Below are 27,632 nucleotides of genomic sequence, written 5' to 3'. Positions count from 1 at the left end.
ACAACCGTCATTCTCCCCCGTACTAGACGCAGACAGAATGATGACACGACTGCCCTGTTTTTAGCCTCAGGATTCGCTTATTTATACGTCTTTTCTCTACGCCCTTGACGTAGTTCCTCGGAAGGGGACGAGTGGAGTGCTCTTTGATAATTAAAACGTCGGCTTTCCTCCGCCGGCTTCGACCCCTACACAGAGGTCGCTAGGCGGTGTTATAACTGCAACGTATGGGTTCTTCACAGCACATCGGTGCCCTGTGCTGCCCTGATTACTTCACATTCGTATATAGTGCCCGCTGGGCCGTGCCTTCTAGCTTGCGAGCGGTTTCGTAAACCTGCTTCGAAGACTCATTTGTAAAATATCAACATCGCCCGCGCCTGCCATCCGATGTGTCAATCGGTCCCACAACTACTACCTGCCAGCCATAATGGCCCAAGATTTACAAGAATTCCCCAAATCCACGACTGTACTTATTCATAGAGCAGCAGTAATTCTGAATCTGTACAGAGATGACTATACAAAACCGGATTCGTCCGTGTTTTTCACTGAAACGAAGGTACATTGACAGAAACAGAAATAACTGGTTTAACACCCCCAATAAATCGTAACTACATCATTATTCTACACTCCTGGAAATGGAAAAACGAACACATTGACACCGGTGTGTCAGACCCACCATACTTGCTCCGGACACTGCGAGAGGGCTGTACAAGCAATGATCACACGCACGGCACAGCGGACACACCAGGAACCGCGGTGTTGGCCGTCGAAGGGCGCTAGCTGCGCAGCATTTGTGCACCGCCGCCGTCAGTGTCAGCCAGTTTGCCGTGGCATACGGAGCTCCATCGCAGTCATTAACACTGGTAGCATGCCGCGACAGCGTGGACGTGAACCGTATGTGCAGTTGACGGACTTTGAGCGAGGGCGTATAGTGGGCATGCGGGCCGGGTGGACGTACCGCCGAATTGCTCAACACGTGGGGCGTGAGGTCTCCACAGTACATCGATGTTGTCGCCAGTGGTCGGCGGAAGGAGCACGTGCCCGTCGACCTGGGACCGGACCACAGCGACGCACGGATGCACGCCAAGACCGTAGGATCCTACGCAGTTCCGTAGGGGACCGCACCGCCACTTCCCAGCAAATTAGGGACACTGTTGCTCCTGGGGTATCGGCGAGGACCATTCGCAACCGTCTCCATGAAGCTGGGCTACGGTCCCGCACATCGTTAGGCCGTCTTCCGCTCACGCCCCTACATCGTGCAGCCCGCCTCCAGTGGTGTCGCGACAGGCGTGAATGGAGGGACGAATGGAGACGTGTCGTCTTCAGCGATGAGAGTCGCTTCTGCCTTGGTGCCAATGATGGTCGTATGAGTGTTTGGCGCCGTGCAGGTGAGCGCCACAATCAGGACTGCATACGACCGAGGCACACAGGGCCAACACCCGGCATCATGGTGTGGGGAGCGATCTCCTACACTGGCCGTACACCACTGGTGATCGTCGAGGGGACACTGAATAGTGCACGGTACATCCAAACCGTCATCGAACCCATCGTTCTACCATTCCTAGACCGGCAAGGGAACTTGCTGTTCCAACAGGACAATGCACGTCCGCATGTATCCCGTGCCACCCAACGTGCTCTAGAAGGTGTAAATCAACTACCCTGGCCAGCAAGATCTCCGGATCTGTCCCCCATTGAGCACGTTTGGGACTGGATGAAGCGTCGTCTCACGCGGTCTGCACGTCCAGCACGAACGCTGGTCCAACTGAGGCGCCAGGTGGAAATGGCATGGCAAGCTGTTCCACAGGACTACATCCAGCATCTCTACGATCGTCTCCATGGGAGAATAGCAGCCTACATTGCTGCGAAAGGTGGATATACACAGTACTAGTGCCGACATTGTACATGCTCTGTTGCCTGTGTCTATGTGCCTGTGGTTCTGTCAGTGTGATCATGTCATGTATCTGACCCCAGGAATGTGTCAATAAAGTTTCCCCTTCCTGGGACAATGAATTCACGGTGTTCTTATTTCAATTTCCAGGAGTGTATAACGAGCCACAATAGACGACGTGTCCCTTACCGCAAAATACCCAGAAAATATCTCCAAAGTACTTAAGGAATTTTGCTGGTGGAGTTGGTGTTCTGCCTGCACACGGCACGAGGTTTACTCGCACTTGCTGTCACACACACACACACACACACGAGCAGAGCCTGGTGCCTGGTGAGGAGGGTGGCCGCCTGTGCCGTGTTGCAGGTGCCGGGCGCCATGCTGGCTCGCCGCGTGGGCCCCAAGCTGATCTTCGGCGCGAGCAACCTGTCCGCGTGCCTGCTGGCGGCGCTCATCCCGCTGGCTGCCGGCGTCGACTACCGCGCCCTGGTGGCTCTCAGAGCTCTCCAGGGACTGCTCACCGTGAGTTCTGCCGCCTCCACCAACTCTCGCTCTACTCACAGGGTTTACTTATTTTATTTGGATCTGCACATAACTATGTCTACATCTACATCCACATCCATACCCCGCAAGCCACCTGACGGTGTGTGGTGGAGGGTACTTTGAGTACCTCTATCGGTTCTCCCGTCTATTACAGTCTCGTAATGTTCGTGGAAAGAAAGATTGTCGGTATGCCTCTGTGTGGGCTCTAATCTCTCTGATTTTATCCTCATGGTCTCTTCGCGAGATATACGTAGGAGGGAGCAATATACTGCTTGACTCCTCGGTGAAGGCATGTTCTCGAAACTTCAACAAAAGCCCGTACCGAGCTACTGAGCGTCTCCCCTGCTGAGTCTTCCACTGGAGTTTATCTATCATCTCCGTGACGCTTTCGCGATTACTAAATGATCCTGTAACGAAGCGCGCTGCTCTCCGTTGGATCTTCTCTCTCTCTCTCTTCTATCAACCCTATCTGGTACGGATCCCACACTGGTGAGCAGTATTCAAGCAGTGGGCGAACAAGTGTGCTGTAACCTACTTCCATCGTTTTCGGACTGCATTTCCTTAGGATTCTTCCAATGAATCTAAGTCTGGCATCTGCTTTACCGCCGATCAACTTCAGTTGATCATTCCATTTTAAATCACTCCTAATGCCTACTCCCAGATAATTTATGGAATTAACTGCTTCCAGTAGCTGACCTGGTACATTGTAGCTAACTGATAAAGGATCTTTCTTTCTGTGTATTCGCAGCACATTACACTTGTCTACATTGAGATTCAATTGCCATTCCCTGCACCATGCGTCAATTCGTTGCAGATCCTCCTGCATTTCAGTACAATTTTCCATTGTTACAACCACTCGATATACTACAGCACCATCCACAAAAAGCCTCAGTGAACTTCCGATGTCGTCCACAAGGTCACTTATATATACTGTGAATAGCAAAGGTCCTACGACACTCCCCTGCGGCACACCTGAAATCACTCCTGCTTCGGAAGACTTCTCTCCATTGAGAATGACATGCTGCGTTCTGTTATCTAGGAACTCTTCAATCCAATCACACAATTGGTCTGATAGTCCATATGCTCTTACTTTGTTCATTAAACGACTGTGGGGAACAGTATCGAAGGCCTGGCGGAAGTCAAGAAACACGGAATCTACTTGGGAACCAGTGTCTATGGCCCCCTGAGTCTCGTGGACGAATAGCGCGAGCTGGGTTTATTATACTGAAACATAATACGTGTTCCAAAACCCTGCAACTGATTAACGTTAGAGATATAGGTCTACAGTTCTGCGCATCTGTTCGACGTTCCTTCTTGAAAACGGGGATGACCTGTGCCCTTTTCCTATCCTTTGGAACTCTACGCGCTTCTAGAGACCTACGGTACACCGCTGCAAGAAGGGGGACAAGTTCCTTCGCGTACTCTGTGTAAAATCGAACTGGTATCCCATCAGGTCCAGCGGCCTTTCTTCTTTCTGTCTGTTGCAGGACACTAGAGCGTACACTGCCTGATCAGAAGTATACTGACACTTATTAGTGGATACTGGTATGAGGTGTGTCAACGCTTCGCCTTTATGGCCGCTTGAACTATCCTAGGGAAGCATCTAATGAGGTGGCTGAATGTTTGTTAGAGAAGGCACCGGAATCTGGCAATGGAGGCGAAATCGAAGCCAGAGAAAGTAGCGATCTTGAACTGTGGGCTCTGGAACGAAATCGACGATCTACGTCATCCCAAAGAAATTTCATTGGGTTCAGGTCGGGACTCGGGGCAGGCCAGACCATTTCAGGAATGTTATTGTCCTCACCAGATGCTTCATGACACAGTGCACGGTCACGCTCATACAATCAATCATCGTCTGCAAAGAGTTCATCAGCTGTACGCAGTACATACTGCTGTAAAATTTCTTCATTTTCTCCTGCATTTATAGTTTTCTTAAGGTCAATAAGTGAAAAACACCCTAACCATCCCCATACCGTAGTTCACTGCTGACACTACACGAGATGGCAGGTAACGTTCTCCAGGTATTCGCCAAACCCAAACCCTTCCATCGGATTGACACAGTGTAAAGAGTGATTCCCCCCTTCCAAATCACTCGTTTCCAGTCATCTATTGTCCAGCGACGTCGCTCTTGACGCCACCTCAAGCGTCGCTGAGCTCTGAATACAGAAATTTGTGGTTGATAAGGAACTGTACTCCACTCTTTTTTTTTTATTCCCTATGCGCAATAATTGCGTTAACTGGACTGTTGGTAGCACTTCGGAGCTAACGAGTGATTCCCTCCGGCGATTTCTTGCGATTTTTTGAACTGCCCTGAACAATTCTCGATGGCCCTTATCCGTCGGTGCCTGAGTTCTGCCTGTTCTTGGTTTAGTTGTGTTTGTTCCTCCGCGTTTCCACTTCATAATCACATCCCCAATAGTCGACTTGCGCTGCCTTAAAAGGGTTAACACGTCCCTATTGGATTTGATACTGAGGTGGCATGAAATGACTAGTTCACGATCGAAGTCGATCCATTCTAGCGTTGCTGCTCTCTGCTGACAACACAGTGCTCGCCGCCTCCTCTTGTGACATGTAGTGGTCAATTCCGCGTTAGGGGTGTCCAGAATCTTTTGATCAGATAGTATATACCGAGTTCTCCTAAGAGTCGCCTCGCGCATTTTTTCTGCCGTTTCCTCTGATATTTGTAATTTCGTTTCTGCATGTGTATCTGCAGTCAGGCCAAATACGTACTGCTCATGGCGTCATTCAAGAGATGTTCAGTGTCGACGCTAAGCGTCGGTTTGTTTCTTGTTACAAACAAAATGATTATTTTTAAAGCGGTATTTTACGTGTCCAGCCGATAGAGCGGTCCCAAATGCGTTTAGTGCGATACTCGTGTTATCTATATGTATTAACAGGGACCGTAAAACACGAAAATTAACCAGCTCCGACTGAGCAGTTATCCTGTGCGGCGTTAGCAGTTAGCACTGGTCAGAGCTGTGCTGTCACTGCTGGAATACTGATTATTCCTCCTATTCTATTGTTCCTTTTAATACATATCGGTGAAACAAGTATCACACTAGACTTATATCGGACCATTCTATGGCATGGGCACGTAAAATTCCACTTCAAAAATCATTTTGTTTGGAACGGGAAAAAAACCGGCGCTTTCCATCGATAAAGGCCGTCTCTTGAAAGACGTGATGAGCAATATTTGTTTCGGCTGATACCAGGAACACATTGGAAAATCTAAATTGCAAACATCTGTCGAAACACCAGAGAAAGGGCGTGTGACGACTCTTAGGAGAGACACCGTGTATGGAATTACAGAAACTCCAGTTACACTTTCGCACTAGATGTATTCACTGAACATTAACGCCAGTGAAAATGGCTGCATGCAGAATGAATTGCTTGAAGAAACTCAAAGCGAGAAGAAGTGTAGAACAGTGTACCAACAATAAATAATGAGTACAGAGAGTTGCAGTACATACAGACACAGTAACACTCTCTCGTGCAGTCAGAATCGTCAGTGTTACGCAAATCTGAGTCACCGAAGTGCCCTTAGTAGTAGGGAACTGGCGGCGCGAGCGCAGTTTTGATATGAAATTGATATGCAAATTAATTAAATTGATCAATTAATCACCCCTGCGCCCGCCCGCCCCCGACCACACTCACCCTCGCCCCCCCCCCCCCCCCCGCGCAGCAGATGACGTCACGTGTTTTCTTAGCTGCATGTGTGCCCCAGCCCCCTCATCCCCCTCCCCCCTCCACACACCCCTCCCTCAACCTACCCTATTGGCGGAAATTTCGAATTTTGGTGGGAATTTCTTTGTCCAAGGGCTGTGCTGACATCGCACTCCACTGCCCAACCAGGAATTGGTGGGAAATTAAAAATTTTGTGGGAATATCTTTGTCCCAGGGCTGTGCTGACATACCACCCCATCGCCCAACCAGGAATTGGTGGGAAATTAAAAATGGCGGTTCCCTTTCTGGGACTCGAACCCTGGTCTTCCTGGGTGGAAAGCCCAAGTGTAGCCCCACTAACACAATTAAATCGCCAGAGGTGCTTAAAATTGGTAGTAGCCAAAAGTAACGCAGCATCCGATCACACACCGGGAATATAAGGCAGGCCCAGCAGCTCTGCAGCCTCAGTTGCGGTCAGTCACCCAGAATAAAGCGCCAGTCGAGATCGTCCAGTGCCGTCCAGCCGCAGCAGCAACGGAATACGAAGAGGCCGCGGAAGAGTAAGCAACTCCTGCTTAATGTCTGTGTTTACTGCAGTGTGAGGGTCTTTGTGCTTCTATCATCGCTTGTAACGGTTCTTCTTCTTTGCACATCAGCGGATGCGACCTCCTCCAGCCTGTCGGGGTCTGCAACGGCGACGTGTCCCAGCCCGTCGGGACCCGCAGCAGCGGCACCATCCTGGGATCCTGTCGCGCACCTGGTCAGCTTGATGAAGCAGAACAATCAGCTGTTATTGTCGGTTGAAGACACCCAGCCAGCCCCTGACTCGCTCAAGTGCACCGGAGGTCCTAATCAGCATGACGCAGGTCAGTACTGGCCTCCATCATACGCACCATCTCAGAATATTCCAGTGCTACTGCATGGACAGAGAGAGGATGTAGTGGATGAGAAGGTACCAGTTAAGCCCTGTGCACCATTACTCTTCTCTTCAGTGTACAATTTAACTGTTAGTGGTTCGAAACGTTTACATATTGGTATAGAAGCAGCCACAGACAGAGAGTGGCGTATTGTGATAGAGATCGAGAATGCAGCCAAAAGTATTTACGTGCGGTTTACGGACGTGGAATGGGATGAACTCTGTCGTGCAAAAGCCTATATCATGCAGCAGTTGAACGCCGAGTATCACCCGAGCCGTCCTCCTCCGGACATTTACTGTGCTGCTCTAACCCTATCCGTTAGAACAGTGTACAATGGTTCTGCACTCTGTGTGAAATCAGCACTCCACCGTTAAAAATTTTTTCGATCTACAGGTGGTGCTATCCACTGTATTGGAAAGACTGAACAGATGTTGTGTTAAAGCTCTGTATAGAGACATTGCAGAGTATCTAAATATGAACAGTGTTCGTGTAGACGACTTCGAACATTGGGTCAGTATGGTGCCGGCGAAAACTAATGTACTGCCAATGAATTTGAGAGAAATACATGCTGAATTCTGTGCCTACAAGAAGGCTTTATTTTCTATGTTCTGTACTGGCGTTAAGATAAAGAAAGAACCAGTTGATGTAGTGCATCCTGTGTATGATTACTGAATAAAAAAGAATGTATATGACCATGTATGCGTTCTTTTATTTCTTACCTCTAATTATATTGCAAGTACTAAAGCCTTTACCCCGGTATTTTCACTGGGAAAATGGAACAGCCGAAAATTATGTCTTTAACTAAATTCTCCGTAAAATCCGATTGCACGCCAGTACCTAAAATGGTCGGTATCATGGAAAGGGCACAGTGTTCATTATTTTCTATAAAAATCCATTGCACACCAGTACATGACGTGGTAGGTGCCACGGCAGGGTGGGTGGAGCATCAAGACTTCTTTGTAAGCAACTGGAGCTGTGACGGTGAGCAAGTAGACCGTAAGAAGAAGAATGGCGTACTCCTTCCCGATGACATACGTGCAACAATTGTAGGTCCATCCAACTGCTGCAAGACAAATGTTCTCATGTCGCTGATAACGCGTCCGGATGGAGTCCGCTTTGAGCATGTATGTGTATTTTCAAAAACACTGTTTCAGCCCAAATACCAACTACTACAGGAGATTCTGAAGGGTGTAGATGGTGTGACAGACACGACATTCAGTGAGAGCAGCGATATCCCTCCACTGGAAAAGTAAAGCCAAACACAGTGTTCATATCTGACGATGTTTCTGAGGAAAACCAAGATCAAATTAGGTGATATTTCTGTTTCGGTCGCCATATGGCTGTTGATGTATTTTATCTGAGTCAGACATATTCCATAATCCCAAAACAGCTGGTGAGGGTTAATGCAAACCTAATTATAGCATTCAAACAGGACAATCTGAATTTAAAAGACATTTACCAGGATCATCTAGGAAGCGACATGTCGTTGTATGATTGGTGGAATCAATCACAGTATGGGTTTCTCGTTATTGATACAACAAGAAAACTGAATGATGGCAGGTACAGGCGGAACTTTCAGGAATATATATATATATATATATATATATATATATATATATATATATATATATATATATATATAGAGAGAGAGAGAGAGAGAGAGGCGAGTACATCAGTATACACTTCACCATGGATAAATTCGCACGCATGCCGGGAGCTCAGTTTGATAGGATGGGCGTACATAGACAAAACAGTCGCTTGTACGTGGACGCGAAAATTCAAACTCTCGAACATAAAGTTGTAGGTGTATACAAGGGACTAGAGACGTACTGTCAAACCCTTATGAGACTGAACAATACACTGAATGATCGGGTTAATGCAATCGAGAAGAAAGTAAACGGTTTAACTGAAGGGGGGATAGCTGTCGTTGAGAACGGGACATTGTACGAATGGGTTAACACAATTGAAAAGAAAATAGGTAACTTAACTGAAGGGAAAATAGCTGTTACCGAGAAGGGGGATCAGCATAAGAAGAAGAAGAGCGGATATATAAAACCTCACGCTGCACCGAAGTCCGATTAGTATACACAGAGATGTCGTCTAAGCATAAAGTCATTGAGGTACGGAAGGGCGTTAGCGAGAAGTTACGGTTGCCGAGGTTAGGACATTTGAAGCGGGAGCAGACACTGCGAGAAACCTTCAAACCAATTACTGAATCTCTCGATGAACTCTCAGCAAAATTCCGCTGACGCTATTCCCGATTTCATTAACGATCACAGCGGCGCTAGGAGAGACAAAACATTCGTTGTTAGTGGTGAGAAACCATACATGTTGGGCACACAGCCTATAAATTTAAATGAAAAAACGATACAGATCGGCGATGAACAATTTCAAAGAACATCCGGTCTACTGAACCTTATTTTCCTAAGAAATTTTAACTGATCTGCGTAAGAGTGCAATAAGTCGAAGCAATGTGGAATCAAATCTATTATAAGAAGTATTTTGGACAGTGAAAAAAATAGCAGTGGTGATGGTATCGACATTCAGCGTAAAAGAGTGAGCAATCGACTCCTGCAGTATGTATATTTCGACGACCCCAATGAACTAATAGACCGGTTACGACTGCTCAAGGCATCTGCTGCCGCTGATAATACAGCTCATTCGAATGAAGTTGTTTCAATAATTTCTGTGCTTAGAGAGAGAGGAGTCATCGAATAAGTGTGGGGACTGTAGTTCGAGAACTGTACAGACCAGTACGTAAAAAAAAATAAGGTTCAAATGGCTCTGAGCACTATGGGACTTAACTTCTGAGGTCATCAGTCCCATAGAACTTAGAATTACTTAAACCTAACTAACCTAAGGACATCACACACATCCATGCCCGAGGCAGGAATCGAACCTGCGACCGTAGCGGTGGCACGGTTCCAGACTGTAGCGCCCAGAACCGCTCGGCCACACCGGCCGGCCAGTACGCAAAACATACCCTCGAAGATATGTTATGATTAAAGGTTTGGACGACCTGTGGCAGGCGGATCTTGTCGACATGAGAGAATATTCACGTGTGAATAACGGATTCAAATGTATTTTAATGGTTCTTATTCTAAATATGCCTGGGCATTACCTGCGAAAGCGAAAACGGGGAAGGAAGTCGCGCATGTGTTTGATGGATGAACGGGGACGAATCGAAGCCCAGACAACCTTCAGACAGATCACGACGGTGAGTTTTACAATAAATATTTCAAGGCTGTGATGGAGCGGTATGAAATAAATCACTACTCGACGTTCACCCATCTGAAGGCGAGTATCGTGGAACGTCTGAACAGAACAGTGGAAACCCAGATGTGGATGCAGTTCAATCTTCGTGGCTCACACAGATGGATCGATATCCTCCCGCAAATAACTGTGCAGTATAATCGAACCAAACATCGCACTATAAAAATGAGACCAATCGATGTTCGTGATAATAAACTACTAGATATAGTGTACAATCGTATTAAAAAGGGTAGATACGAGCAAACAGCAATTTAATGTACGTGATTTAGTACGTATTTCAAAACACAAGACAACGTTTGAGAAATCATACATGCCAAACTGGTCAACAGAGATATTCACAGTTTCCAAAGTGCGGAGAACGTATCCTAGAACCTACCTCTTAAAGGGCGGCAGTGGTACCGAAATTGCAGGATGCTTTTACACACAAGAAATACAGAAGAGCTCGGAACCAGATGTGTATCTCGTAGAGAGGGTCATACGGCTTCGAGCGAATAGAGCGTTGGTTAAATGGCTTGGTTTTCCCGCATCACAAAACAGCTCGATCGACGCTGACGATTTGTTACATAACAGAGAGCGGAGACCACAAGCACCTCAGTAGCACAATATGTGTGATAGGAGACGCATTAGAGGTGGAGGCAGTATTCTCAACAAACTACCAGTCGAATTACACATTCCTGGATATAACTACTGTGGAACCGGAACTAAACTCCAAATTCTATTGGCATGCGGTGATAAGAGAATACGTGTAGTCGACGAAGCGTGTATGGAACACGACATCGCTTACGCGGCATCTAAAGATCGTCATACCGCCGATCGAATTTTATCTGGTAAAGATAAGGCAATACGGATATTGATATAGGTCAACGCACTGAAGCATTTGCAGTTGATAAAATTATGCGTGGTAAAGTTGAGTTGGATTTGGGTGTGAAGAAGTTCAGTCAAGTTATGAGCGCTGCACGTAGGGCGCTAAGAAAGAAGATGAAAACGAAAGGGTACATGAAGAACTGTACCCTGACAGCGTTGTATGCAGATAAAAGCGCCCTGAAGCAGAAAGGAGTGCGAAGAAAAAAGATCGATTAAACCACCCAGGGTTCTACCAATACCCAGGACGTCGGGTGGAATTATTTCCTTCCTTATTCCTGCCTTAGTCGATGTCGCGGCGGTGGGTTCACTGGCTGGGGGTACTGCGGCTATTGCCAGAACAGTCAAGAATGCACAAAGCTCTCAGGAGCAATTGCAGGAGGTACGAAGACGTAACCGCACGATGGAGGCAGCAGCTATCAGAAAAGGGCTATACTTGAAACCATAGAAGAAAGGACTAGGTCTCTTCATAAAAAAAACCCCTAGCAGTCCTACCAGACAGGGCGCTTACAAATACAGATCTGCTTAAGTTTGTTACCAAGAAATTCAACATTCCGAGGTGTGTTTATACGGAATACATACCGAAGACTATGTGGAAATCAGGAGAATGTGAAATTGTGAGTCTGGATGTAGCAGGAGGACCTGGAACGCGTTGGGTAACATACGTTAAAAAAATAAATACAAATAACGTCTACTATTTCGACTCATTCGGCGATCTGCATTTCCCAGAAGAATTACTACGATGCTTCACAGGCAGGAGATATGTGTTCTACAATTTTCGACGCTACCAAGATTTTGATACATACCTGTGTGGTCATCTATGCATCATATTCCTTCTGACTTTAACGAATGATATATAAGTCTGGGTATTAAGCACCCATTCACCAGTCGACGTTTGGATGCAATGTCGTACACTCTAACATTAAAAGAACGATCGTCTGTATTACGTGCGAATTACTTCCCACCAATTGATTTAAGCGTTGGAGATTGTACCATTGCTGATTGGACGGGAGACATACAACACTATCCCAAATATCACAGAGGCTAACAATAAACTACATCTGGAAATTAATGGTAAAGAAGAAACTGTAGAAACTGAAACTGGTGCATATGATATTGACGATTTAAACGAAGTTTTAAAAGAGTCTGGAAAAGGGATTGAACTCCGTGCAGACATCAGTATTCTTAAATCTGAAATAAGAACAGTGAATCCTTCGATTGACTTTAAGCAGAAAGGTTCAATAGGCCCACTACTGGGTTTCACAAAGGGACAGGATTTGAAGACGGATTCCAATAAATTTTACAAATCTAATCAGACAGTGGATATTTTCCCTGTCAGTTGAGTGCAACATTGCAACGAACTAGATCTCAACGATAGATTGGTTCATTCAATTTACGGATTCTTTCCATTAGTTGAACAGTTTATAAGATTGTTGAGACTCCTGCCACCGCTATATACCTTCCAGTGACAGTTCAGACACTGGACTATCTGTAGGTGCGTATTGTGGATCAGAATATCCAACTTGTTGACTTTCGCGGTGAGGAATCATTGTAGACTACATCTACGACAATATGTATAAAACTAGCGTACGCAGCGCACAGCATAGCACTTTGCAGCAGAACCGCAAGGTGATAACACCTGCGAATTACAAGTTTCTTAAATCTGTAGGCTTGAAACATTGGAGTGACGTCGTCGCTCTCTATATCTTAGTGGAATATGATGAGCGACTCATACACCAGGAATACTTCTCGCATAAACCTTAAGCTTCAACGACATTTAACAAGAACGATGAAATTAGGATTGTCATCCAGCATCAAGACGCTTTAACTCCTCCATGCAAGAGTTTCAAAAATTTGGGATGGATCCTTTAAGAAAAAGGATGGTAGTCATACAGTGGGATCAAGGCCTACACGTAATGCTTTGGCATTCCTGTTCCAGGAAACACGTTATGAACCTAATGGGGTAGAGATTGATCGTGCACGTAATGTCGGCATAGCATCACCCCTTAGAACTTATGTCCCATCATCGACCTCGGATTTGAATGGCTTAGAAAATGCAGGATGGTTCATAGACGACCCTGTGGGCAGAACAGCAGAAGAGTACCGCCGTGTTACTGCATGCATGCCCCTAAAAATGCTTATGGAGTACTTTGAGGACAAGCAGCGAATTATTATGAATGCGAAACAGGAGTTTATTCTGGTACGGAGCGCAACAGATAGCAACTCGTACATCCAAGAAGCTGAAGAGGAGAATCAGATCATCATCAATAAAAGTATATGGAAAATATCGCACATCGCTGTGGGAGACGAGGAGCATTTGAAGCTTTCAAAAGTTCTGAATACCGGTATATATCTGCCATTAACTTTCCGCTCATGGGAGGTTTTTGAGTACCCGGTGCTACCGACAGCGAGCAGACAAACATGGGCTATTAAAACCTCAGTGCAGATGGAAACACCAAGATTTGTCATACTTGTATTCCAGACCAACAGAAAGGGGAATTTAGCAAATGATTGCACCGTATTTGACAACTGTAATTTAACTAATGCCCGAATCTACTTGAATTCCGAATTCTATCCCTATGACATTTAACTGCTACAGTGGGATCGGAATGTATACAGTGTAGCATTTGACGTATATGCAAGGTTCCGTGCTTCTTACTATGAAGGTGTTGAAGAGGAAGGATGCCTACTCAGTCCATGGAAATTCAAGGAGCTGGAATCAATCATTGTGACAGTCTGTTATAAGCAGAATGAGATAATTAAATCAGGACCAATAGATGTACGAATCGAATTTGAATCTTCATCAAATTTCCCAAAACACACTGCAGCGTATAATCTAGTTATACATGGCCGTGTGATTAACTATTGCCCACTTATTGGTGTTGTGCAATGTGCTGTATAAATGACCAAGTGATGTGGCACACCCAGAGCATTTCACAATGACACAGTGTGAACGTTGTTGCCGACATTCAATGTTTCTGTGATAATGAGTGTGGATAATTCGTATTTAAAGATGTTGCACTCATATCGTACGCAGAAGAAGCTGGCATAATACAGACATTCTCAGCAAGAACTGCATCGCCAAAGCCTTTCAAGGAGCTGAACTATACAAAATTGTTAAGGCTTTTGTGGCCACTTGTTGACAAACTGCCTATTGGCTTCTGTCTCGGGTTTTTCGGCCGACGTTCATCTAATGATTTTTCTGACGTTTCGCCAGCACGAGTCGCTGGCATTGTCAAAGCTTCGCCCTCCATTGCCGTCGCAGGTAGCAAGAGGAGAACCGCACCGGAAATGACCGCGGAGAAGCCCTCGGACGTTGGCGCGCCAGGTACATATAGTCTGCGGCCGCGAGCTCGGCTCCAGTTCACCACCAGCAATGGAGGGTGAAGCTTTGACAACGCCAGCCACTCGTGCTGGCGAAACGTCAGAAAAATCATTAGATGAACGTCGGCCGAAGAACCCGAGACAGAAGCCAATAGGCTGTTTGTCGATCTGAACTATGCTAAAACATGGAGGAGCGCAAAGTGGCTAACATCTTTCTTTCATGGTCTCCACTGGGAGGAATCAGGTATACCTTATAAAGAAATGATGACGTCATTTCGAATATTCGATCATCATGAGACCATCATCTACGTCAAAGGCGAGGAGATGATCGCATGGATGCAACGAATCTTCAAGTTTGCATCTATTCAAGATCTGGAATTCTACAGGTGTGCTGCTATCAATAAGCTTAAGAAGAAGAAGAATATGTGTGAAAATAGTGTTGTGTCTGATGTGTTGGCAGAAGAACCAACACCGTGTTGCTAGAGGAGGCCGAAATGCACGCGTTTAAGCTCACGCAGGCTGGCGTGAGGTCTGGAACAGGTCAGAGAAATAAGACTAGCAAAACAGGAGGTAACTGGTAGAATACTTAACTTTAATCCACAATTGGTGAACATCTCTTTTGACTGTACATGCTTCACAATCTCAATATTAACTGGTAATGGCGCCTTACTAGGTCGTAGCAAATGACGTAGCTGAAGGCTATGCTAACTATCGTCTCGGCAAATGAGAGCGTATTTGTCAGTGTAGCTTCGCTAGCAAAGTCTGCTGTACAACTGGGGCGAGTGCTAGGACGTCTCTCTAGACCTGCCGTGCGGCGGCGCTCGGTCTGCAATCACTGACAGTGGCGACACGCGGGTCCGACGTATACTAGCGGACCGCGGCCGATTTAAAGGCTACCGCCAAGCAAGTGTGGTGTCTGGCGGTGACACCACAGTGTCTGCTTATGAAAATGTTAAATTACTTTTAAGTAGGATTAATGAAAATAAATGAATTTTTTACCTCACATTCGGTGTCCTTTCTTTCTACCTATCTCCTACTTAGATATCAGGTAGCTTTGCCCAGATCCTATGTCGGTGGCTTTGTTCAAGGACAGGAGATATAATATCAGCCATGTTTGCTATATGTGTTTGGAAGCGGGCACGATCACGCGCCGTGTGTTCCCAAAAACCTATACTTGCAGCACGATAGGCGAAATCCCATGCAATCATTACATATATTTTGTTTTCCTCCATCTTAAACGTCACCCCGCTCATGCTTTAAACTAATGTCTTGAGCAATTTGCACAGCCTTTATATTCATTTGTAAGAGTAGGGATTTGTGAAATAAAAACAAAGACGTATGGTAACGAATAACAAGTTTTTATTCAGACATAAATACTCACAGTAGTAATACAGCTTTACATTGACAAATCTTGTTGTTTTTACAGTACACGAAGTAATACTGCTTTTAAATTCAGTTTTTTTAACTGTTTGAATTTTTTTATTTAAAGTTCACAATTTTTAAAAATAGTAGTACCGACTGAATTTTTTTTGTATTATACATTGCAGTACTGGTTACAGCTATTGCAGAGGTATAGTTTCTCTTACACTAATACTATTACTAGTGAAATTCCACTCATACAGAATACTTAATTTATACTTTGAACTGGGTGGCTCTAAACATTTTGCACCTCAAATGGTTCAAATGGCTCTGAGCACTATGGGACTCAACTGCTGAGGTCATTAGTCCCCTAGAACTTAGAATTAGTTAAACCTAACTAACCTAAGGACATCACAAACATCCATGCCCGAGGCAGGATTCGAACCTGCGACCGTAGCGGTCTCGCGGTTCCAGACTGCAGCGCCAGAACCGCGCGGCCACTTCGGCCGGCTTTTGCACCTCAAACAGCTGAAATAATTTAATAATACAATGAAGCGGATGACCCTAAAATTTTCATTCCAAACAACTGCACTAAAATGAACTGGGTAGAACTCACACCTAAATCTAGTATGACTTGGATAGCTAGCGGTAGGTGAAACTTAAAAAACTAATCAATTTACACAAGCACTCATCCACTCACACACGCACATGAAGATCAAAAGAGAGAAATAATACGGTAAACTATTTTTTTCCTTCATTTAAATTTTTTATGATTTTGGTTCGATTTCTTAAATCTTTAGTATACATTTTTTATAATTTTTTATAATTTTTCCCAGGAAATACTGCTTACATAGTCCTGACTAGATATTATGGTACTTATATTTAACAATATTTAAACTATGATAAAAGAGCCATGCTATTAGGTATAAGCTATCACTCACTCACTCACTCACTCTCTCTCATTCACATCATCGGAGTCCCCCCACTCCCTCTCGCGCTTCAAGTAAATAGTGTGAGCACGGGAGGGTTTCGATCCTGTCATCAAAAATGGCTCTCTTATCGTCATGAGGTGACAATCAGACTTTAGACTGCAGCACAGTGTACTCCTCATGACCTCACGATCAGATACTAGTTTGCTGTACCAAATGCGGCGGCTGTGGCGGAGCACCGCGAACGCCACAGTACAGACACTGGATGTAGTCTTCGACTGTGAGGACACGTGATGCCGCATGTCGCACACCCTTACCCCCGCCTCTGGGTAGCTCCATCTATTGTACGATATGCATACATTTTGAATCTTAGACCCACAAACTCCACAACCGTCAATCCACGCGCCTCATCTTTCATTAAGCCGATAACCTTCTTGTTCTGAGGAACAATACCGTAAGGATTATCGGCTGCGTATCCCGATGTATCGAATTCATTACCGTGACACCTAATTACTTCATATGGATCGCTGTTCTTCTCCCAGTAGATGAAGCTATCTGTATCCATATAAAGTAACATTGGTTCCACGAAATGAGTTTTAGCAAATTCATAGTGGAAGTGGCACATTTGGAGTTTGGAGATGTCCAAACTCGTTTCGTAAACTCTACTAAAACTTTCGACGACTCCACAGCAACAACGTTCTCATTGAAAATAGTGACCCGCTTAAAATTTGGTCTGGCGGTGCAGTTACTTTCGCCCCAAAGCCCATCCCATTCGGTCCTAGCCGAAATATCGCGTCCATTTCCTACACTCTACATTGTTTTACCGAAAATGGAATTAATCATGAATTTGTACATGTCTTTTTCGAAATCACTAGTCGCACTGCCCTCTTTTCGGTATTTAATTCAATATACTCCTTCAACCAGGGGGACTGACTGAAGTAAATAGCCCAGTTGATTCTACCTAGCTCAATCCCTAAGCTGAGACACTGCTGGAAATTATATAATGAATTACATACATAGCTCTGCTTGTGTCCAGCAGTGGTCATGAGTTTACGGACAGTACTTCCTCGCGGAACTTGTTGCTCTGGACATAACGGCAAGTCGCTTGTCATTTCATGCAAACTGACAGGGTAAATGAGGTCTGGCTCCACCACATACCCTACATCAGAATCAGCCGCCAGACCAAACATTTTTCCACCTAATCCCTGTAATTCGTAATCAGGCACCCACTGAAGCCCCCCAACTGGCATTGGCTACATCATGGAGTGCCTGTATAAGTTATTCACATCCAAATATAGAATATAACTTGAATAGAGAGATGTGTTAAACTCTGCACTCATACGTGGATTATTTCCCTTGGTGTGTCATGGATACAGTGGCAAAGTCCTCCACGGGTCCTGCACTCAAAGAAAAGAAGCATATTGGTGAGCTGCGCGTGGCTCATGACCCTGCCATCATGTATTTTACGCCTTGTTTTTGATGTACTTCCACCTCACTACGTTAGTTTAAATTACTGGTGTCACTGAGTTGCTGCTTTGCGTGACCATGAGCGGCACTAGCAGCGCGTATCAGTATATCCCCTCTCATAGTATCTTTGCTTGACTGCAATTACTTTCCGGTCGTTGTCTGTCGTAAGCCAGTTCGGGTCGCGAGTTCGGGTGGCCAGTCAGTTGGAACGCATCTGAAGCGCAGTCCGGACCTGCCAGTCGGGGAGTTGCAATGCGGCACTGGTGCAGTCGGGTTGGAGCAGTGAGGTCTGCATCGACATGGCTCACTCGACCATTGCTGCCACGCATCACTTGAGCCAGGCGGCAGTCTTGGTGGATCGTCGGTCGGTCGTCCTACTGGACGACGCGTTTTGGCTCGCCGATCATTCATGAGTCGGCTGTGTGTGCGTGTGTGTTGTTGTTGTTGTTGTGTGTGTGTGTGTGTGTGTGTGTGTGTGTGTTTCTGTGTGTGCATCGACTCCCGATTTGTCTTCGTGCATGCTTAGTTACTGTTGCATATCGTTCAGGTCTTCATGCAAGTGTTTGTCAGATCGTGTGCGTAGTTGGCGTTATTTCCACTGGCGACTATTTTAAGTGTTGTCGGCATTCTGAGGGCAGTCGGTCGGTTGGTGCGGACCAGGGAGAACATCGCCATGCGGTGCAGTCGGCTGGGTCCGCTGGTGGTCCCTGCGCAGTGTCGGATCGTTTGTGGAGCTGTCCGATCGCTATGAGCTTTGTGGCTCACCGACACAGGACGTCAAAGTTGAGTGGTGTGTTAAGTGCCCAGGCCACGTCCGTTCATGTTGTGTCGTTCATTTAGGTGGTTCGTTGTTGGGGAGCTTTACCTGTGAGCAACACCGAGTGTTTGTAGTGGTGAAATCGAGCCACCATGCGGTGGAATTAACTATATTGGTTCACTACAATTCATGTGCACCAGGGGAATTTTCTGCTTTGTGGCTGTTATTGTTCCAGTTACCTGTCCTGGCCCCTAATTTCAGGCAGCGTCCTTTCCTCACCTGTTGTCGCTGTCCAACATGGTGTGTAGTTCTGACAGCTTAATCATATTTCATTGTGGATAATCACGTCCGTAACCGTTTGGTCTTTGAGTTTTTATCTACCAATTGGTGGCAAGCAAGTCGTTTGGTCGCTCAGTCTGTGACTGTCTCTTGGCTGGGTTACCGACGGATCAAGTGTAGTTGGGCTCACCACCTGTCTCACCTAAGTGAATGTTAATGTTTCTAGGGCACCCCCCCCCCCCCGCTCCTGGAGATGTCTGTCCGTTTCATGGGTGTGTAATAGTCTTTTGGTAATCTATTATAGCCAATGCTTTAAAAGAAAAAAAATTTATTGTGTTTTATGTAAATCAATTTATATAAATCTACTGTGGGCCTTCAGCCGCTTAAAACCTTATTCTTAAATTTAGTTATTGTAGCTGAGTTGCTTTTTATTTAGTGGGCGTTCGGCCATTGAAAACTTAAAGGTTAAGGTATTTTTGAATTTTTGGAAAATCAACTGTGGGCTTTCAGCAGCTTGAAGCCTTATTCTCAAAATTTCCCCTTAAGCGAAAACATTGTGGCCTTCTGCCTTAAAAGACTAAAGATTAAAATTTTTGAAATTTAATTTTTTGTTCTATCCACTTTTGCCTTGAGGCTTTCCTCCTAGCTGTGATATATATTATTTTATTTGCAATTTTAACTGCATGCCTTCAGTTACTTGAAATTTATCTTGTTGCCTTTTAAGATTTATTGTTTGGAGGCCTTCAGTCGTGATAGAATTGGATTTTGAAAATCTTAGTTGAAGGGTTCGGCTACATGCCGTTTTGGTTTAAAGGTGTTATTAAATTACAATTCAGAAGTGAAACTGACCGCCACCCTATTTGGCCCTTTCCACAACCCTAATCACCTGTTCCAGCCCGACGGTTTAGCGGGCGTCTCAATCGGCATCAGTCAAAAGTTCGAAGCTACGTCTCGTTTTCTTAAGCATTGCATCCCAGGACAACCCAGGTGCCAGAGATTACGTGGCCATACACACACTCCGGAACTTTTCAAAAACACCCGCAACCAAACGCACGTCGGTGTCCATGTATAGTCTTGTGTATTCACCCAAGTTTGGAATGTTGAATTCCCGCCAGACATTCACGGCATGCTCATAAGAGCGTAATTTTTGACGTCATTTGTTTGGAGAATGAAATATACTTCTCAACACTCTCAGGCAGGACACTGACCTGATTTTTCTCCCAACCGAAATTAACCAATTGCTCAACTAGAAAGTGAGCGTCATACCCACTTAAGTTATGGAAGAAAACAGGTATGTGTCGTGGTAACATACGTCAAATTGCATGCGTTGTGAACTGCACCGTGGAACTTCCCCGTGAGGTGACAATGATCTCTACACGGAGTTTCAGCTTTTCTATCTAAGGGCAGCCCACAAATATGACAGTTAACCGTATCATTGTACAATTTTTTATCTTCCTCCGAGTCGGTCATGGGGTTGTTGGTGCTGTAAAGCCTATCAACATCTCATGAGAGTTTTTCAAGCTCAGTGAGCAACCAAACTGCAGGATTATCCCCAACATAAGGTTCACAGCAGTTAAGACTTGAACATGCAATTTGGTACGCCACTGCATACGGTGCGTGTTTTTGAGTGAAGGTGGTATTTGAGGCTAAGGGGTTCCCTTCACAGCGGGTAATAGGGGCAAGAAGACGTTCAAAGTCTGCGTATACGACAAACAGATATCGTTCCTGGTGGTGAGCATTCTTAAATTTAATGAACTTGTTTTCTTCTGTAGGCATAACAATACGTACCACTTCCTTGGATTCACAGTCCTCCAGATGCCTATTTAAATACTTTGCTTCTGAGAAGTTATTTAGACACCTAAGGCAAATGTGTTCCTTATGTTCATGTTTCGACAGTTGGCTGTAAAGGAGGCGGGACATGTCTTTGATCCACACGTAATGCTGAATATCACCTTCAGAAGAAATCAGCATGTTTACATGAAGATCACGCTCACCTGCATATTTCGAAAAACGGAGTGGACCAACTATAGTATGTTTGTCCTGCTCATCTGACTTGCTTTTCTGCTTCTTCTTCAGGCCATAAACGTGAATCGATATTCCGGGATTTTGTGTTTCAATTTTTGGTATGTCCTGAATCTTTGAGGGGAGCTCAATACCGACAGAGTTACAACATCCACGAATTTTAAGACCTGTTCCGTATCGAGATGTGCGTTGCGGATCTTTAGTGTAATTTTTCTCACATGCCAGGACTGACCATGCAAAACAAGGGTTATCGTTTTCATTTTGAACGTTAATGCAAACCTGCTTCTTCTTAATATTCTCAGGGAGTTTGATATAACTGGATCCTCCATTTAACGGATCATAGACATGAATATAGATGTCGAGGTGTGGTATTTGGGTTAGTGCTTTAGCTGACCCTCTTACTTCCATCTTGGAAAACCGGGCCATTATAGCACTCAAGGTGGATTCACGATACCACTCGGCGATTGATGTACTCCGAGATATAACACCATTATCACCACAGATGTAATGTAAGGTTTTCTCCTGAGCAGCACCCTGCTATTTGGGCGGGTGGGTCAACTCGCAGCAGAGGACTTGTAATGTCCCCACAGAAAATACCGTCTACCACGCACCAATTAATCATTTTCAACCAAACCATCCACATTCATTCACTTTAGAAAAGTTATCTGATCTGATTTTCTCGTAATATATGCGGCGACAGCACGACGACGCCAAAGTATTTTCTAGTGCGTTTATTCTTTGAAATAACAGAGATGCATATATGCATTCTTCATGGTTGTTAGAGTGGTAACGAGGATAGCTTCTGGAGTATCTGTTGAGGGATTGACGTGTTTCTGAGATATACATATTCTGCTTTTCTTCTCGCTAAAGCGAGCCAATTAACATTTGTGCCGCTAGCGGTTTGTTTGAAGAGAAAGAGACTGTAAAAGGAAAATAATTAAGGCGTGGAATCACCGGAGATCTGGACATGTAATGGAGATGGATTTAATACACAATTTCCTCCATAAATAAGGTTTGTGACTTTTTTGTTCTGGGGTGAATGAACGAATGAGTTTTTTCTGAATCATTTGATGATCACGTTGGCCCTGTAATTAGTGGGGAAGTTTCAGCTGTGTCGAAGAGAGCCTGCAATCACTGAGTCTGTGTTAAATCGTCCAAAAAGGCTTCGTACACATCTGGAATCCGCGATCTTTCGTAAAAGGAACAAATTGTCCAAACGATTGATTCTCCCGACTGACTGCAGTGTTAAACAGTAATAATAAATGTAAAGATCTCTTACAGCAAGCCAGCCGCTGATTACCAAGACGAAGGACTCCACCGAAGACCCTATTTGGCTGATTTCACGTAATGAAATGTTATATTAAAAACTGTACATAGATAAAGGAGAGAAAGAGAGAGAGCGAATGAAAATAGAGATAATACTAATAATCCTCCATTAGTCTAATTTTTCGCCTGTCTTATCACGGATCAGCCAAGAACTGGGAGGACCTTACTTTACTGCATAGATTTGTGTGTGAAGGTGAAGGGATCTTAAAGGCAACAGATACACGTCTATACAGACAAGACATTACACAGAGATAGTGGCTAGCTGCATTCATCATCTATTCTTAGATAAAGAGACGGCAGCTTATTATCCGAACATTAAAAATGTTAAACACTGCATCACATTTAATGGCAATATATCTCTAATCGTCTAGGGCTTTCAGGAGCTCCACCTCTAACACCGGGAGGCACGCGTCTGGAATCCTGACTGGGTCACAATACCCCCCCCCCCACCCCAGCTGGATTAAATAAGATCGCCCCTCAAAGGCCCTACCGATCGCCAAGTGTTCTAAAGGAATCATGACGCCGCTAATCTGATGTCCTTCGCTATCAGGACGGGATAGAGCACTACCGCTAGCCACAGATTCACTATCATTAATAATGCTACAGCTAGGTGACGACTGTGTCCAGCCGGTGGATGAGAGCGCTGGGGACGAGGTGCCTTCAGGGGGAAGGGCTATGTGTTGAGGTGCACATGCCTTGCGTTGCCGGCGAGGGCGAGAAGTCGGAGTGTGAGCTGTAGGAGGTGGTGGCTGCGACCTCCTGAGGGAGCACCATGCTGTGGTGAGGGCGCTCCTTGATGCTCCTGCATAGTGGAGCATTCGTCATCCCCAGCCTGGGGGTTGGGAGCTCGTTGCTCTGGCTGAGCCACCCAAGGACGCCAGATGGTATGTGGTGGTTTGGGGACAGGCGCTGCATCAGCTGCGACCGCCTCCCGCGCGGCAACGAGCGGCGTTTTGCATGTCAATGCACGCCACTCGGGTGTGTGTGTGTGTGTGTGACACCCTCCCCCACAACCACCACTCTAGGTGCACGTGCCACAGCCATCTCCTGTCATGGTGGTGTTGGTGTCACCTCTGTAACATACCAATAAGGGGAAAAATTAAGCATGATGCTCAATATATTTTAAATATGTACTGTAAACAAACTGTAAGTAGGCTGTTTAGATTTTTATATTGGTAATGCCACGTAGCGCTCTGTATGAAAATCACTGGCTGTGCTGTGTGCAGTCTGTCTGTGGCTAGTTTGCATTGTTGTCTGCCATTGTAGTGTTGGGCAGCGGCAGCTGGATGTGAACAGCGCGTAGCGTTTGGCAGTTGGAGGTGAGCCGCCAGCAGTGGTGGATGTGGGGAGAGAGATGGCGGAGTTTTGTAATTTGTCATGAACTGCTATATATATTATGATTATTAAGGTAAATACATTGTTTGTTCTCTATTAATATCTTTCATTTGCTAACTATCCCTATCAGTAGTTAGTGCCTTCCGTAGTTTGAATCTTTTATTTAGCTGGCAGTAGTGGCGCTCGCTGTATTGCAGTAGTTCGAGTAATGAAGATTTTTGTGAGGTAAGTGATTTCTGAAACGTATAGTTTAATGTTACTCAGGGCCATTCTTTTGCAGGGATCTTTGATAGTCAGATTGCGTTGCGCTAAAAACATTGTGTGTCAGTTTAAGCACAGTCTTGTATAAATTGTTCTAAGGGGACGTTTCATATACCTCTGGTGGCCCACCAATACCGTAATCTCTACAAGGACTGCAGTGGGTCTACACCTCTGGTGGCCCACCAATACCGTAATCTCTACCAGGACTACAGTGGGTCTGCTCTGTGATGACCTACCTACCAATATTCTTCAAAACTTCGAATGACTCTGCTGTGGGTTTGCTCTGTTGTGGCCCATTACCTGTCAGCATGTCAAGAGTCAGCACTGTCTTTCCGTTGGAAGGACAACACTACTTCTTCAAGACTGCATGGAAATCCACTACTTCTGTGTGCAATTTCTTTTACTAATGAGACTTTGTGAAAAAAACTGTAATTACTATTATGATGAATGATCAGGACTGTCTTTATGGACTGTGAGAAAATTTTAGCTTTTGACCAACATTGTATCAATAAGTGTGTGCATTTGATATTTTTCTTACTGTAATTATGAAAAAAATTTTCAAATCTGTATTGGCCACTGCCCAAAAAAATTTGTAAAATTTTTTTGTGGGGAGCGTGGGGGCAAAGTAAGTAGGCTGTTTAGATTTTTACATTGGTAATGCCACGTAGCGCTCTGTATGAAAATCACTGGCTGTGCTGTGTGCAGTCTGTGGCTAGTTTGCATTGTTGTCTGCCATTGTAGTGTTGGGCAGCGGCAGCTGGATGTGAACAGCGCGTAGCGTTGGGCAGTTGGAGGTAAGCCGCCAGCAGTGCTGGATGTGGGGAGAGAGATGGCGGAGTTTTGTAATTTGTCATGAACTGCTATATATATTATGATTATTAAGGTAAATACATTGTTTGTTCTCTATTAATATCTTTCATTTGCTAACTATCCCAATCAGTAGTTAGTGCCTTCCGTAGTTTGAATCTTTTATTTAGCTGGCAGTAGTGGCGCTCGCTGTATTGCAGTAGTTCGAGTAATGAAGATTTTTGTGAGGTAAGTGATTTCTGAAAGGTATAGTTTAATGTTACTCAGGGCCATTCTTTTGCAGGGATCTTTGATAGTCAGATTGCGTTGCGCTAAAAACATTGTGTGTCAGTTTAAGCACAGTCTTGTATAAATTGTTCTAAGGGGACGTTTCAAAACAATGACAATTAAGTAAATCACTATTCCTATATGCTTAAAAAATGACGGTCACATTATAATCACCTTTTACATTCTGGGTCAGAGGACTGAGCAGTTCAGTCGATCTTTCTGTCAGTTCTCTCACCCAGTCAAATATATCCATCCCCTGCTGCAGAAGGGAGAGATCTCACTGTCTTTCAGCAGCCACCATCTCACGTTCCCTCTCAAGCATCTCACCCTCGCCGGAATTGTTGTTTTGTTGTGGAGCCATCAATCCATCTCACGGAAGTCGTCTAAAACAAGATACTGATATTAGAGACATCACAAAAATTTTTTACTGAATTTTACTACAGCGAGATATTAATTATAACTACGAAAAAATAAAATAAATAATTAAAAAATTCATACCAAATGGAAGTTTTGCATTACCCTCGTTCCGAAAGTTCCGGAACATGTACAGAAAATTGGAATAGAGATCAACATAAATATAATTTCCGCCCTTTTTATTGCTCATGAAAACCAAGTCCTCTTGCATTGATGCATGCTTGTATTCGTCGTGGCGAACTATCCATAAGTTCTTCAAGGCAATATTGGTCCAGATTGTACCACTCCTCAACGACCATTCAGCGTAGATCCCTCAGAGTGGTTGCTGGGTCATGTCGTCCATAAACAGCCCTTTTCAATTTTTTCCAGGCATGTTCGATAGGGTTCATGTCTAGAGAATATGCTTGTCAATCTAGTCGAGCGATGTCGTTATCCTGAAGGAAGTCATTCACAAGATGTGCTTGACGGGGGCGCGAATTGTCGTCCTTGAAGACGAATGCCTTGCCAATATGGTTGCACTATCGGTCAGACGATGGCATTCACGTATTGTACAGCCGTTACCGCGTCTTCCATGACCATCAGCGGCGTACGTCGGCCCCATATAATGCCACTCCAAAACAGCAGGGAACCTCCACCTTGCTGCACTCGCTGGACAGTGTGTCTAAGGCATTCAGCCTGACTGGGTTGCCTCCAAAAACGTCTTCGACGATTTTCTGGTTAAAGGCATATGCGATACTCATCGGTGAAGAGAACGTGATGCCAGACCTGACCGGTCCATTTGGCATGTTTGTTGGGCCCATCTGTACTGCACTGCATGGTGTCATGGTTGCAAAGTTGGACCTCGCCATGGACATCGGGAGTGAAGATGCGCATCATGCAGCCTATTGCGCACAGTTTGAGTAGTAACAGCAGTAGTAGCTCTTGGGTGACCTGAGCGAGGCATGCCATCGACATTTCCTGTCGCTCTGTATCTCCTTTATGCCTGAACGACATCGCTTTGTTTCACTCCAAGATGCTTGGACACTTCCGTTGTTGAGAGCCCTTCCTGGCACAAAGTAATAATGTAGACGCTACCGAACCGCAGTATTGACAGTCTAGGCATGGTTGAATTACAGACAACACGAGCTGTGTACCTCCTTCTTGATGGAATGACTGGAACAGATCGGCCGGCCGGTGTGGCCGTGCGGTTCTAGGCGCTTCAGTCTGGAACCGCGTGTCCGCTACGGTCGCAGGTTCGAATCCTGCCTCGGACATGGATGTGTGTGATGTCCTTAGGTTAGTTAGGTTTAATTAGTTCTAAGTTCTAGGCGATTGGTGACCTCAGAAGTTAAGTCGCATAGTGCTCAGAGCCATTTGAACCATTTGAACAGATCGGCTGTCGGACCCCCTCCATCTAATAGGCGCTGCTCATGCATGGTTGTTTACGTCTTTGGGTGAGTTTAGTGACATCCTTGAACAGTCAAAGGAACTGTATCTGTGATACAATATCCATAGTCAACGTCTATCTTCAGGAGTTCTGGCAACCGGGTTGACGCAAAACTTCTTTTGATGTGTGTGATGACTCCAGGTCATCATTCTCGACGCATACCCCTACAGGAAACCTATTTTCCTCTTGAGTAGCAGAAACATCTACAGCAACTTTCAGCCTCCAGCTGGCGTTCTGATTCCAACAGTATTTCGGGAATGAATGCTGTAATAGTAAGAAAAAAGAGCTTTTATAAGTCACTCGTTACGAAATTGTATCACAATATCGAAAATTTTTGAATACTTTGCTACGAAATTTCATAACTGTCACAATTTGAACTCATAATTTTTTATGTAAACACTTACATGGCAGTTGACCCAAGTTTGGCCGCTTCCAACCACCACTGCCGCTGGCATCACTGCTGGCTGAGCATTTCATGGTGTAATAATCACACTGTGTACTGTCAAAGACTGATGATGAT

At 45.0% G+C, this 27,632-nt stretch overlaps 1 protein-coding gene across 1 annotated transcript in view; it reads left to right on the top strand.

The window, feature by feature from the left end:
* The window catches only part of LOC126155993 (sialin-like), a 194,055-nt gene that overhangs the window by 28,974 nt on the left and 137,449 nt on the right, over positions 1 to 27,632 (top strand). The window contains exon 3 of the mRNA XM_049916270.1: positions 2,249 to 2,404. Within this exon, the coding sequence (XP_049772227.1) occupies positions 2,249 to 2,404 (156 nt within the window). The remainder of the gene's footprint in view (positions 1 to 2,248; positions 2,405 to 27,632) is intronic.

This window comes from Schistocerca cancellata, chromosome 2 (assembly GCF_023864275.1).
Source record: "Schistocerca cancellata isolate TAMUIC-IGC-003103 chromosome 2, iqSchCanc2.1, whole genome shotgun sequence".
In the NCBI taxonomy this organism is placed as follows: domain Eukaryota; kingdom Metazoa; phylum Arthropoda; class Insecta; order Orthoptera; family Acrididae; genus Schistocerca; species Schistocerca cancellata.
This window is presented reverse-complemented; position numbering and strand designations above follow the sequence as displayed.